Here is a 15292-nt window from a genome sequence, read left to right on the forward strand (position 1 = left end):
AGAAGGCAAATGGTATCCTAGGGTGCATTAGAAAGGGTATGGTTAGTAGGGCAAGAGAGGTTCTCCTCCCCCTCTACTCTGCAATGGTGAGGCCACATCTGGAATATTGTGTCCAGTTCTGGGCCCCTCAGTTCAAGAAGGACAGGGAATTGCTTGAAAGAGTCCAGCGCAGAGCCACAAAGATGATGAAGGGAGTGGAACACCTCCCTTATGAGGAGAGGCTGAGGGAGCTGGGTCTCTTTAGCTTGGAGGAGACTGAGGGGTGACCTCATCAGTGTTTACAAATATGTAAAGGGTGGGTGTCAGGATGATGGAGCTAGGCTTTTTTCAGTGATATCCAGTGAATGATAGGACAAGGGGCAATGGGTGTAAACTGGAGCATAGGAGGTTCCACGTTAACATCAGGAAGAACTTCTTTACTGTAAGAGTGACAGAGCACTGGAACAGGTTGCCCAGGGAGGTTGCGGAGTCTCCTACATTGGAGATATTCAAGGCCCGCCTGGACAAGTTCCTGTGTGATGTGCTCTAGGTTACCCTGCTCTTGCAGGGAGGTTGGACTAGATGATCTTTTGAGGTCCCTTCCAACCCTTGGGATTCTGTGATTCTGGTTAGGGAGAAACCCAGAGATGGTATCTCAAATTTTAAACACTTTGAAGATGCAAGCATATTTCAGTGATGAGGCTGTGTTTGTAGGTATAAAAACGGGTAATTTTTATTAAAATCTTTGTATCAATTCAAACAGATTTGTTCAACTGAATGCCTATACTATGTTTAGTTTCACTAACGGATATGGACTTTAAACCTGCATTATTTCTGCTTACTTCAAGAATACCCTGATGGATTTTGACCTGAAAATGTTTCCACTGACACTTCACAACACATTTTTCAACTTGCTGATGTTTGCTAGGGGACCTGTCCCTGTATATTAAATGACAGTGATATTGGCATAAACAAAACAACACTTGAATCTCTTCTCAGGGGAATTCCTGGCTGATTTTAAGACAGAATAGTGGAAATACGAAGAAAACCAGAAATAGTATATGAGCAGCATGTTTTTCTCAATTACCTATAAAGGCCTAGTCCTTTCTCTAGACTATTGCCACCAATTTATCTTCATTTTCTCTCAAAGCTGATAGTATATGTATACATTGAGGTCATAAAGTTATGTATTTGTCGCAATACTGATTTGCAGATTAAATTCAAATAGCAAAAATAATGGTGTAGTAAACATCTCTTACCTTTAAGGAATGTCTTCGTTGAACTGTCATCCTCTAAAATATGAGCAGAAAAAAATGTCAGCAAGCTTTATTATCACTTTTCTTCTTAAATTAAAGTCTTATTCAGAAAGGTTCTTCAATAATAACTAGGCATTAAGTATATACAACACCAATATTAAGTATATATAATACCAATATTTTTCAACAAAATACTTACTATTGGCAGTTAGCTCCCTCTCAGTTTTCCCATCATCTTGATATTCATCTAACCATCTTTCATTGCAAAAACAAAAATATTAGCATTAATAAAAATTATCAGTATATTACAAGTAATCTGACAATTACCTTCTCTTTTCAATAGTAATTTTTATACCTTTTAGTCAAATTATGCAGTGAAGCTACATTCTAGATTGAATTTTCTTTTATAAGTTGGTTCATCAAAGTTAACCTTCTTCATATTAGGAGAATTTGGCTCACTCTGATCCAGGCAAATACGAATTATCATGGTAGCTATGCAAAGTACTACAGTACTATACAAATTACATTATAAGCAATACTAAGTATTTACAGGATCAGAGACTCACCTGTGTATTTCATGGGGTGACCTAACCTGCAGTGGTTAGCTCTATCCGTTGTACTTAAAATTATATGTAACCAGTGCAGGTCTGGAAGTTTCTACAGCTTCTGTAGATCTGCAGCAATTAACTGAACTTCTCTTTTTACTTCCCTTTTTGTTATTCAGATGAATTTAAGGTGCTTTCTTGCAATATCATTTCACTATAAACATATATCTGTACTCATTCAGTCGATTCCCCTTGTTCATATAACACTTCAAAGTCTTTAACAATCCCATTTATTCAAAAATCCATAAATATCTGCTCACTAACAGCTACTATTCTATTGTCTCCATGCTGAGGTTACATATGCTTAAACTGAAGGATCCATAATACGTTTCACTTCTCATATGTAAAACAACCTCTATGAATAAATCTCTTATACATGAAGTCTAAAGTTCACTGTATTTCAACTATTGTTGCAATAAATAGCTTGATTAACTTTTGTGACCTATCTCATTATTCCCTCTTAAGAAAAAAAGATCACTAGCACTTTCTAAAAATAGAAATCAAACTTTGACACATTGGCAGCACACTTACACTGCAGGTGAACAATGACAGAAGTCCTCTAGTTCTATACATAATGTCCCTAATCTTTTCCTAAGAGCTTGATAATTTCCTTTTGACAAGGCAGTTTTATAGACAGCCCAGTGTCTTTATTAAGTATCCCACCCTTTAGAGAAATCTCCTTGACTTTAAAAAATCTCCTTGAAATTAAAAAAAACAATCCTCTCATTCATCTGCTCTTCCAATAACCATCTTTAATGCACACCAAACCAGTTTAAAAGCCTAACCACCAAAAAGGAAAACTAAACCAAAAACCTGATCATTAGTATAATAATTCTGAAGGGAGTAAATAGTTTTTAGCTACTCATTTCCAGGAACCTTGCAAACTGAGACCCTGTTTTTTAGTAAAGAGATAGGATTCCAAGAGGAGGAGAGCTGTCTTTAATGAACACCTAAAGATTTTCAAGACTTCAGGCACTGTTCTCAAAATAACATGGAAATTATTTCAACCCTAACCCTAACCCAAACTCATAAATTCTGGGGGTCACATACTACAGAATATAATTATCTTGATCTGAATTAGAATTCTGAAAATTCTACTATATTAATTATCCCAATATGATAACAGCTCAAGCAGATCAACACTCCACCCAACTTGGTGTCATCTGCAAACATACTGAGAGTGCACCCAATCCCGTTTGTCCAGATAATTGATAAAAATATTTAACAGAACTGGCCCCAACACTGAACCCTGGGGAACATAATTTGTGCCCAGCTGCCAACTGGATGTAACTCCATTGACTATCACTCTTTGGGCTCAGCCAGCCTGACAGTATTACCCAGTGAAGTGCACACCCATCCAAGCCATGAGCAGCAGGCTCATGTCTCAGCATATGGGGATGGTTTGCTTGTGCATCTTTATGATTTCCTTCTTGAAGAATATCCAGCCTTCCTGGACTCCTTTGTCTTTCACGACTGCCTCCCAAGGGACTCTGTCAGACAGGTTCCTCGACAGGCTGAAGCCTGCCCTCCAGAATTCCAAGGTAACAGTTCTCCTGACGCCCTTCTTACTTCTCTGAGAATCAAAATCTCTATAATTTCATGATCGCTTTGCCCAAGGCAGCCTCCAGCCACCACATCAGACACAAATCGTTTGCTATTCACAAACAGCAGCTGCAGTGGGTGTCTTCCCTCAGCTCCAGGAACCTTCTGGACTGTTTCCTCTCTGCTGTCTTGTATTTCAATTGAACATCTGGTAAGTTGAAGTCCCCCATGAGAACAATGGCTAGTGATTGTGAGACTTCTCTCATCTGCTTATAGAATATTTCATCTGTCGCTTCATCCTGGTTGGATGGGCTATAACAGAATCCCACCATGGTATCTGTCTTGTTGGCTTTCCACCTAATTCTTATCCATAAACACTCAACCCCATTGTCACCATCATTAAGCTCTAGACAATCTAAACCCTCCTTCCTTAACATACAGAGCTACACCACTGCCTCTCCTTTCTTGCCTATACGTTCTGAAGAGTTTGTAATCATCCACTCCACTTGTGAGCCATCCCGCCATGTTTCTGTGATGACAACTATATCATCAAATATTTACACATAATACTTCTTAAAACATTGAGTATTGAGAGCTTATTTATTTATGTGTATTCTCTGTATAATTTAGATTAAAAAAAAAAATCAATGCACTTTTCCTCCTATGCAACATTTGGCTTTGGGCTTCTTTGCACAAGGCTATGCTCCTTACAGAAACAGTGTTGTCTTCAATGGCAAAATCCTGCATTCCTTGTATCTTGAAAAACTCTGGGACAGTGCTCATACATTTAGGCTGTGTGCACATATTTGTTCTCAATTTTTTTTTTCCTCAGATTGCTGGAAGTGTAGCAAATGCTTTTTACCCATTAATGGCATACCTATTACAAGGAAATACAACTTCCCGATCTTCCTTTCCTTCTTTATATTTGATGACAATCTTGTCCAGGAACCATCCATTGCCTGCATTGTGATGACAAAAGTTTATCATGCAAAATAATGCATTTTTTGTATTAAAATTAAAAAAAAAAACAGCAGAAACACATCATAATAAGACAGAGCTAAGCTAAATAGATAAGATATATTAACAGAATGAAAGTTTTATTATTCTGTGTCTCTCACAAGAGATACAATGTTAATTCTTCTCTGCCTTGCTCTTTTTATTTTGAGATAAGTGGGTTTTTTTCCTTAGTGAGACCTCTGTGAAAGGTGGAAATTTTGGTCATTTTGGGTGAACTTGTTATTGCACATAGAAGAGTATTAATTAACTAATTATTAAGACTGTTGCTGTCATTTGCAAATGAAATGGGGTTGCAGCCTTGGAAGTGCTTTGTATAGGTTCCAGTAACTGGGAAAACAGAAGATCCAAGGATCCAGGGCCAACAACTGGATAGACTGGGTGTCTAAGGTCAGCTACTGGAGTCTTTATATGTCAAACTGGATAGATAGATAGATATATTTACCATTGATGGACTGTCATTCTGATCAGCTGGAGAGGGAAATAGGATAAGGCCACTGAGACTGTGTTTGTGTATGTGCTGAGTTCCTGTGTTGATCTGTGTGGCCAGCCATGTGCATACATATATGTGCTTTATAAATGTGTCTGTGTGTGCCACCTGGCAACACATATTCAGCCTTGCTACTAGCAGGACCAGCAGGCACAGACCTATGCAGCCTCACTTCTGTAGGGCTACTGATTTTTTTCTCTCCCTAACAGCAGTAACCGCTGCTGCATCCATGCTGATCACTTGGATCACTTCCAATAACCATCCTAGTGCCCGGTACAGCTCTGCAAAGCACCATTCAAATATCCTGTTTTCACTGTGTCTGCACCACTCACAAGTTGTCATGTTGCTTATGACATTTTGCCTTACTCACAACATTATTTAACAGCACATTGTAAAAAACTAGCATGAAGGATGTTTCAGTCAGAAGCATACAACTGACCTATTTATTCTCATGCTCTGCATCTGAGTCTGGAAGTCCCTAGAGGGCAGCAGTCTCTGTCCCGTGTGGAGGTCTTGCCCAGGCAGTGCATGGAACAAAATGGTATTTCTCCTTAAAGACTTCAGGCCCAGGGCACATTAGGACACTTTGCAAGCTTCTTCCATCACCCTCTTATATTGCAGATACTACTAGCCTTCCAATTAACCACATTAACCAACAAGCAGGCAAATCACTTTGAAACAGGCCAAAAAATAAAAGTGTTGCTTCTGTAAATGTACAGGAATGTATGGAAGGTTTCTATGGAGGAGAAGGTTCTTTCAGAAGATAAGACACATCATCTAGTGGCTCACACCTGACCAATACCAAAACCTAGGACAAATTCCCTTTTCTTTCCTCATTCACAATGGCTGAGGGAGAAGATCTATGCACTGCAGTCTAGGAACCCCCAAAAAAGCATATGTTCTATGATACTTACAAGACTAAAGACCTTCTGCCCTATCCTGCAGCGAGTGATATGATTAAAGCGAAGCCTCACCACTAAAGAAACATTCGTTCTTCCCTCTCAGCTCCCAAAAGGTTGGGTCTCTAGACAGCCCCTGTCCTGACTCACCATCCTTTTCCAGCTCGCAAGCCCCCTAACCTCAGGCCAGGCTTATCTGGGGCTAAGTTTGGATACACATTAAAAGAAGTCTGTGAGATCTGTCTGTGCCTCTTATTCACTGAGGCATATAGATAGAATTCAACCCATTGTCTCCTTTAGACGATCCTGTAAATCCACAAATGGCTATTGCAATAGAAGAGCTTAAGATAGCTAACTCTGGTTGCAGATTTGTAATGCTCTTCCAGTGATATAACTATGTTGCTTATTAAAGGAAAGACAAAGGAAGAGAGGTGTCCTGGGGAAATAGAGTGAAGGTAGTCTTCACCACACTACCTTCTGTGTTATGCCTTGGCCTACTAGGATGTGAAACTCTCAGTTATACCATCATCTCTATTGCTGAAAGAAGCAAACTAGCAAACTACAGAGATACCAGAATCAAGTTTACACCCCATACCAAGGTTGCACTAATAAGGCTACTTCTGTAATAGAGTAATTTTGCTCAGAGTCTTAGACAGTACGGTCAGCAACATGGATGTTGCTCCAGGCCATTTCAGAGCAGGGTAAAAGGGCTTCTCTAATCTTGAAACAGTGTAGCCCCCAGCTGCCTTAAAAAAACCTTCTCTTCACTTGGCTCCTTCCTAGATCTTAATCTGCAAATGTATTTGCAGTATTTGCATCTTTGATGCTTTTAAATAATAGCTTTGTCTTCATTTACATCATTCCACAGGTGCACAACTCAAGGGCCTGTACCAAAAATACACCTCATCACAAAATTGTCTCTTTTTTTTTGTTTGCTTTTTCTGAAAAACGTGCAAGCTGAATGCTGTGTCATTCACTGGAAAACCTCCATGTTACTTGCACAGATTAAAAAAATATCCAAATCCTCTGCTGTTGCCCAGAGCAGCAAGGGCATCATGCTACAGCTACTCAAAATTTGTTTGGTAGTAAAGCAAGTATTCATGATCTTTAGTTCTGTTCTGTCCAGTCTTCACAGTTTGTCTAATGAAGGATTATTTTACCTGTGTGAGCTATGCTTTCATGAGTTTTCTATGCAATTAAATAGGATTTTCTTATAAATAAACTTGAAAACAAAGAGTAGGATGAGAGCATTTGACATTAAACTCATGTCCTTTTTACTTTCCATTACTACTGTTTTTCGCCATCCCACCACAGTGACCAGTCTGCAGGAAGGCTTTTTATCACTGCATGACCTTCTGTCATATTTTGTATGAAGGATGCAATATAAATAAAGTGCATTGTGTTTAAAAAGGGCTTGAAAACAGATTGGTCTCTGGGAAGTTAAATCCTACCTGGACAGGCTCCATCACGGCTAATCAGAACTTTCTCCAAGTCTCCCAGTGAGACAGCCTTTATGCAGAAAATATCCATCTGTGGAACCATACAAGGAAAATGATAAAGGTCTTGAACACAGCTATTGCTTTGACTATAACAGTATAGAATAGTTTATTTTTTCTCTCTCTTTTTTTTTCCAAATTAATAGTGAGGACCCTTTAAAGCTTTCTAAGGTAAATAACATCTCAAGATTACTTCACAGAAACAGCACTTTGACATGGCACAATGATCAGTTGCAAAGAATTATTTGATCATCTCTGTATTACTCTTTTCAGTCCTGTCTGCCTCACCAAGACCGGAAAACATACTTGGGAATAAGGATTTAGAACTTGCTTCTAAAATTCAGTGATCTGTTTGGGAGAACAAAAAATGTTGTCACCATTTTCTGTATATGTGCAATGTAAGTAACTAAGAGTACTCAAATTCTCCTAGCCAATGTTCTCAGCAAATTACTGAACTAGAAGATCAGTTATTCATATGTGATAATTCTGCAAGTAATTTTTAATAAAAAAAATATATTATAAAATGGTAAACTGCTTGAATAAAACTTATAAATAGGAAAAGACTTGAAGAAAGAGTCTACTAGCCATAAATTACTTTTACTGACCAGAGGTAGCATTATTATTACTTCACCTGTCCTTGTCGAAATTTTACATTATTATTCTTAGATCTGTGGAGCTTCCTTTTGCCAGCATCTCCTCTTGTCCCAATGAGGTTGATATAAACATTAGAATCTGTTTCAGCGCCAGGTTTAGCACCCGTGTATACATGGACCTCATATACCAACACTAAAGAAAGAAAAAGCTTGAGATTATCCTTGCAGTGTGCATATGATTCAAAAGCTTTCCCACCAAAATTTTGCCAGAAGATTGCACTGACTTTCAAATTTGAAATTAGCAACAGCTATGCATGCATTTGTCACTTCCATGTTCAAATACTGTAATTCTCTGCACAAAAACTAGAAAATACCAAGCTTAAAAGAAGTGCAATATGTTGAGTATTGCTGTGCATTGCTCAGCAAAGCAGCCCATCCCCAGTGCTCCATTTTCTGCTCTCACTCCCTGCTGACTATTCATGTTTTCAGGACCTGATTCACAAGGTCTTTCTTGGCAAGTTATCTGGAGACCAACTAACTGTGCCTAGTCATGGTCACAAACAATAGCTGTTTTCCACTGGTACCAAGGCATTTTCAACCTCCAGATTTACGCAAAGCAGAATTTTCTGGGTGGTCAATCTTCATTTCATCTTAAAAGGAGAACAGTAATCATGAATCCTAGGGGGTTTAAATTTTCACATCACATACAAAGGTGAGCAAGTAGATTAATGGGCTCCCTCATCTATAATAAGCAGACAATTTGCATTTGAAAGTTTCAGTATTTATCACTAGTGGATGCTAGCCCTTTTAAAACAGCTTTCAGTGAAAATATAACTTTTTAATGCCTCTCCTTCTAGTCTAAACTAAAGTCTTACACACAAAAAATGTACGCTTATCTTCAAAGAATTCTGGAATATAATTCAGAGCTACTATATTAACATATTTTGCTCCATACTGATATTATCTTTATAATTATTCAGATATGCAAACTTATTTAAAAATATATATTTGTAGTACTCACATGCTCTTATATTTCATTTATGATTAAGAAAAAAAAATCCTGTTTATATCTTAATGGCAATTTTTCCATGCAGTGTTTCTATTCTAATCACAGCTGGCCATTTCTGCTGCGATGTAGTAGATCACAGAGATTGCTCTTTCACTAATGGGTAATTTTAATAGTTCTTGGGAGTGAAGAGAGGCAGTAGAAGCCCTAACACACAATTAAGCACTACTGTTAAGAAGAAACTAAGATGAAAACAGAAAATTATAACAAAATGCTTGAAACTGAGCAATATCCTACAAAAAAAATGAATTAAAATACTATTAAGCTTAAACCACCAAATAGCTTGTAGAATCTGACATTTCCATCAATTTTTAATTCACTGGACCCCAAGGCAGCTTATAAAATTCAAATATTCACCATCACTGAAGAACAGCTATTTATGATTCCCGGTAGAGAAGCTAAGCAAGTAGTAAAATAATACTGCAAATAATTAAGGGAAGAAAATAGCCCTACATATATTAAAAGGTAGGCAGGAAGTGTTGATGTTGACTGTATGCTTAACCAGATTAGGATATTTCTTTTAAACTGCATCAAATTATCTTAAACTGGTAAAGAGAGTATCTCCATCTCTTTATCACTATTACAACTTTAAGTCAAAATAGGTGTTGTGCCCCTTGGTCTATTTTATTATTTTGTGTAGCTCCAAGCATTCACTGAAGTTCTCACATCCATACATTAGTGTACCAACCCAGCCCAGGACATATAACTGACCTTAGTAATACACACACATCTTCAAAAATTTGGTAGAGCATTATAAAAACTAATTTCAGATTTTTAACATAAAAATATATTAAAACAAATGGTAGATATAAATTGCAAGTAACAAAGATAAATGGACATGATAATTAGCATAATTGAGCTATATATCCAAATGACATTTTATATTCTACCTCTTAGTCTAATCACACCTGTGTCCAGATTAGCAGCTGGAGAATATAAGGCAAACAAAAAATTGGCCAAAGAACAGAGGATAAGCAAACTATGACAGGAAACATGCAGCAAAACAGAGAGCTGCACTACTCATGAAAGGGCAAATATCTGTCAGTGTGTGGAAGAGAGATCACACTTCCAAAAGAAAACTTAACAATGATATTAATCTGTGAACAGCCATTTGAATAATAGGACTGAACTGCAGGTTAGTAAAAGCAGGGACATATCGACATGAAGTCTCCTCCATGCTTTTACATTCTGACTTACATTTTCAGTTTTGAAAAAGAAAAAACATCTGTGGGAGCTAAGGAAATGGTAGAGACTTTATGTAATGAGTGTTTATATACAAAGATTGGTGTCTGCATCACTTACATCTACAATTAAATTCTGTGATCAAAGCTGCAAAATTTAAGTACCTATAAGCAAAATTTCAAAGTATATTCAAGGTTTTAAGAATCCTTTAACAACAAATTAATACAAGAAGAAAATACCAACAAGTTCTTTCTTTCCTGAAGGGAGAACACACCAGAACAGAATAAGAGATAATTATAACACAACACAAAGATATTAACAGATAAATGAATTACAGTTCCTTTTGTAGCACTGTGCATCTCTGTGGTAACCAGAGAGACTATAATGATCTAATCAAGTACAGATTCTATTGCTACAAGCCTAACTAAATCAGTCTGAAGTAGAAAACATGCACATGTTGAAATGTAAAGAACCAGGAAATATTTTCCATAGCTCCTTGGGTCTATACATTTTTCCCATCTGGAAAATGTTAGGTCTGGCATTTATTTAGGCTACATGATCTGCATTATTTCTAAAGGAACCTTCTTAACAAAAAGATCAGTTTGTACTTTAAATTTTTGCACAAATTAACAGTACGGGCTGCTATATTAGGGTAATAAATGGAATGTTCATTTTCCTTATTTGTTACAATGCATTTTATAGGAAATACACAAAAAATTAAACAACAAGAATATTCTTCAAAACACATTGTACATGCCTACTTCGAACACATCACTATGGATAAATGAATGTTCATTAAATAGATTATGGAGGCTGTCTGTACAGATGGACACCTAGGCACAGACCAGCTTGAGTGGATGGAATTTTTTCAACCCCTGTCAAGCAGTTCCTCTAGATCGCAGAACAGCTACAAAAGGTGCAAGTGTTAGTAGCCCCTGAGCTACAGATTGCTTAACTGTAAGAATAAGAAGGATGATGTCACTCTGTAAAAGAAAAGGCAAGGTACACCAGTAGTTTGATGAGCACAGGGAACAGATACCGCCGAATCTGGAGAACAAACCTAGCAGTCAAATGCACTGCTGAGACAGCAAGATTCACCATGCGTGAAATTTGCCAGTTTGTAGCCTTCTGTATCTTCACAAAACATAGGATTTTTTTTGCATAGAGTAAAATAAAAAGACCCTAGAAAACATGTTCAGCTTCTGTGACTCTGGTTTAATTTCCTTTGAGAAACTGACCTACACAAAGGCTCCTATTGCTGCCACATCTGAAATGAAGTCCTGGTTCACTGCAATAAGTAAAGGCCATCCCAACCCCCTGAGAATTAGAACTCTATTGCTCAATCCTCTGTCCTGTAGTAGCAATTTAATTTCACTATACGCTGATTTGGTGAAGATACACCAGCTGAACACTGGGGTGACAGAGATGTAGGTCCATAGGCAACACAAATGAAAAAAAAAAGAAAGAAAAAGTCAAAAACAGTATCATAAACCAAACCAATCAACAGAAGCCATAAAGTACTGTTTCAGAATTTCTGTTAAACTCTCATCTAGACACCTGTCTAATGCGGGGCACATCACAATAATAGAAGGACACAGTAACTTTAGTAAAGGATAGAAGACTATTAATACAGAATAGCAGGAAAAAGTCTCAGCTACAACTCACAAAAAAAAAAAAAAACAAAAACAAACACCTTTCAGAAAATAAGTGATTGAGATCTTCAAATTGCTAAAAGGGTAACTTTAGATAAGCTCTATAATCAAACAGAAAACTCTGTGATGTGGATGTGTGGATGAAACGTTTGAATAAAGGGAGATAAAATGTTTTCAGACAGAGGTGGGAAGCTTCTTAAAGGCTCCATGAAAGACAGACATTAAAGCAGTATAATAACTATGTTGAAAAACGACATATCAAAATATATCAAAAATACTACAGGAGTCATTGAGCAGTCAAGTGTACAAGTACCAAATTTATACTGGTTCAGTCCATAAAAATGCTACTACTGCTATCTCCTGAGACATTATCATGAGGCTTCAGGTGTTTTTTTAAGTCCCAATTCCAGCTTCTGGTATCTACTGATAACATAAGAACATTAACTACCTGGAATAAAAGGGAGATGGAAAGGCAGGTTTTCTTTTCTCTGGTTATGAAGAAAAGGTAACTTAAGGGCATACTGAGAGCAACAGATTGCAACTTAGAGAACTCTTTTGTCCAGATTTCTTATTCTGGGCACCTGAATTAGGGTTTCTAGGATAGAAGGGTGCTATGTTCCTGATACTTCACCAATGGTTAGAGTTAGTTTGGCCCCAATCTGCGAGCACAATACATAATTCTCATTACCTTCTGAGGGAGTAAAGCATAAAATTCAGTGACTTATGTAAACAGTAAACAAGCATTGCAGGTTGCTTTGCATTAAAGACTAAGTTAATATTTTGATATGCTTTGGGAGAAGAAGAAAATAATCCTAGTAGAATGAAAGGAGGATTTCTTGGTGAGAATAAGAAAATGAAAATTTTCACTGTAGAAATATTGGTGTTTTTCTGCTTAGTATAAGCTATGATCCCATTGTCAGTTCTTTCCAAAGATTCTACTCAAAGTATAGTCATTATTTTAGAACTCTAGTTATGAGCAGAAGAATTCAAGATAAGTACACTTAGCACTTATTACTCAATATACATTAGATAAGCTTCCTCTGCATTACAGCTGTCTGAGCCTAATGACATTGGTGTGCCTACAACAGCACATTAGTTTGAATCAAGAAACAATCTCCTAGTTACTTCTTTCTGTTTTGCAGCATGGAGGAAAAAAACAGATTCTTTTCAGATTAAACTCCACCAGAGGATATGTTCCAAGAACACAATGACAATTATCTTGCCCCAAATTGGCAGTCAGTCTGTGGGAACAGATTAAAACAAGGCCACAGTAACTTCCCCCCAAATACACATAATGAGGACATTGGACCTTTAGCTCATTGGATTTTTAGCACCATCCACTTCACTGCACAAATCCACTTCCATCAGGCTGCTAGTGCAAACATACATATTGGCCAAAGAATACAAAACCTAGAGAGATGGTAAATTATATACAGCATTAAAATTACCAAAGTCTTGCTGTTCAGTCCTGCCTTAATGATGACCATACAAGATACTATAACAGTGTTACACAGTACTATTCTGGGTTCTACCTTTTTTCCATATGACGTGTCTACTTGAATTAAATGGTCATTTTGGCTTGATTTGTTAAACAGCAAGACGTGGTTTTATCACTGAGTTTTACTACCTGGGTTGCACAAATAGTGACTGGCATTTTGCCATGAGAGAAGAGTAAAGATACAGACTGCTGCAGCATTAAGGCTAAAAGGGAACAATTTCTTAATGGATGGTAGTGGTTAAGAAGGACTATCTTCCTCAGAAGTGCTGCATATATTATTTGAGAAGACATACATACAAAAATGCTATCATGTGAAGACATTTCAATTAGAATTAGAGTTCTCAGGCTTTGTAATCTCCACAACTGCAATTTGGAGCAATATTCTAAAAGAAATAATTCAGGAATATTATTCATAACATGTAAGAAAATTACCAGCTTTGCAAAACCACACTTAGTAATCAATTTTACAATAAGAAACAGAAGTTTGGCTATTTACCTATGTAGTTGGTACTTTCTGAGTGATTAAACAGTGATACAAACTTTGTAGAGATAGTGCTTGAGTCATTACTAGTTTCTTTAGTCCTCCTTTGCACTATTTCAGTCAGTGAGCACATTTCTAACCTTTCTGTATTTGCCTGCACTTTTCTCCAAGTGGAAGAGAAATCTAAATCTTTTGAGCTGGAGTTTTTCCTGTCTCAGCCTCAATATTTGTCTTTTATCTCAAGTCAGTGCAGTTATTCCTTCAATTATGTGAACAAGAACAAGGCAGAATTACTGATTTATCTTCTTATCTGAAGTTTATGTTCACATAAGAGAACAATAAGAAAATTCAGCACTTCCTGTATCATGCCCCCCCCCCCCCTTAGATCAAAAACTTCAGCCGTATCTGAAGACAATCCATGTTAGGATGTGTAATAAAGATCTTCTTGCACACTAGTAAAGGAGCACAGACAGATATTGGTAGAGGGGAGTTCAAGTAACACCCTGCTGTTGCTTCTCCCAGGCCCATCACAGGAGCCATCAGTCCCATCTCCACAATCAGGCAGGAACCCAGATCAAGGATCCAGAGGAAGAGACACCCTCTCCCAGCACCTGCAGGGCTGTCCCAGGAGAGTTTCAGTCCTAGTGTCTAGGCATGAAACCTATCATGGGTCAGTTCTGCAGTATTTAGCAGACTGCTGGGGTTTGCTGCCTAGGGATGTGGGCAATATGAGACAGAGTGGTGGAGTATTTTTGGTGTGCACAGGACTTATTATGAGATGTGTAGAAGAGGAACAAAAGTCAAGGGAAGAGATGGATCTGATTTGAGAGGAGCAAGTGTGGGAAAATAGAGGAATCGAAGGATCAAAAGGACTGGAGAAAGTTAACATTGCTTGTTAGTATGGTTGGCTGTGTCCAGTATCTGATCAGTGCAGTCTGTCCCATCTTCCTATTAATTTGCTTTCTAACTTTTTCTGGGTGAAGGACTCTGTTCTCTGTGTGTGTGTGTGTATGTGTGGACACGGGGTCTGAGTGCCACAATTTGACTGGGACCCAGCTGCAGTCCTGCATGAAGGCAACTGGAGAGACGAGGGAGAGAATTAAGTGTCCACGAGTGCAGAGGATGAGGTCAGTCTCATGTCTTTATGTGCAAGACCACATGTTGGAGGGGCCATAGGAGTCCTGACCAGCTCCCAGAGACACAGTGAGGTACGGGTGTCTCTAGGGGTGAGGTGACTCTGCATGTGCGTTTGTGTGTGTATGAGATGGTCTGTATCAGCAGCCAAACTGGGGCTGCAGACTTGAGGGCTCATATATCCAGGTGCCAGCAACAGGGGAGACTGGGATCCAAGGACATCTGCTGAGCAGATGGAGTGTGTGAGCTCAGCTGCTGGAAGCATCCACCTTGCACATATGCATACACATGGATATCCCACCAGTAGACCTCCATCATTCTCAGCCAGAGAAGGGAACAGATTGAGGCTGCTGGTGCTGTCTGTGTTTGTACAACTGCTGTCTGGGTTATCTGTGCAGTTGGCCA

General features: G+C 38.1%; 1 protein-coding gene across 1 annotated transcript in view; it reads right to left on the reverse strand.

The window, feature by feature from the left end:
* The window catches only part of RP1 (RP1 axonemal microtubule associated), a 179103-nt gene that overhangs the window by 86885 nt on the left and 76926 nt on the right, over positions 1 to 15292 (reverse strand). Inside the window, 4 exon segments of the mRNA XM_034060203.1 lie at positions 1435 to 1490; positions 4260 to 4341; positions 7237 to 7315; positions 7913 to 8067. Of these exon segments, the coding sequence (XP_033916094.1) occupies positions 1435 to 1490; positions 4260 to 4341; positions 7237 to 7315; positions 7913 to 8067 (372 nt within the window).

The sequence above is a fragment of the Melopsittacus undulatus genome, chromosome 1 (assembly GCF_012275295.1).
Source record: "Melopsittacus undulatus isolate bMelUnd1 chromosome 1, bMelUnd1.mat.Z, whole genome shotgun sequence".
In the NCBI taxonomy this organism is placed as follows: domain Eukaryota; kingdom Metazoa; phylum Chordata; class Aves; order Psittaciformes; family Psittaculidae; genus Melopsittacus; species Melopsittacus undulatus.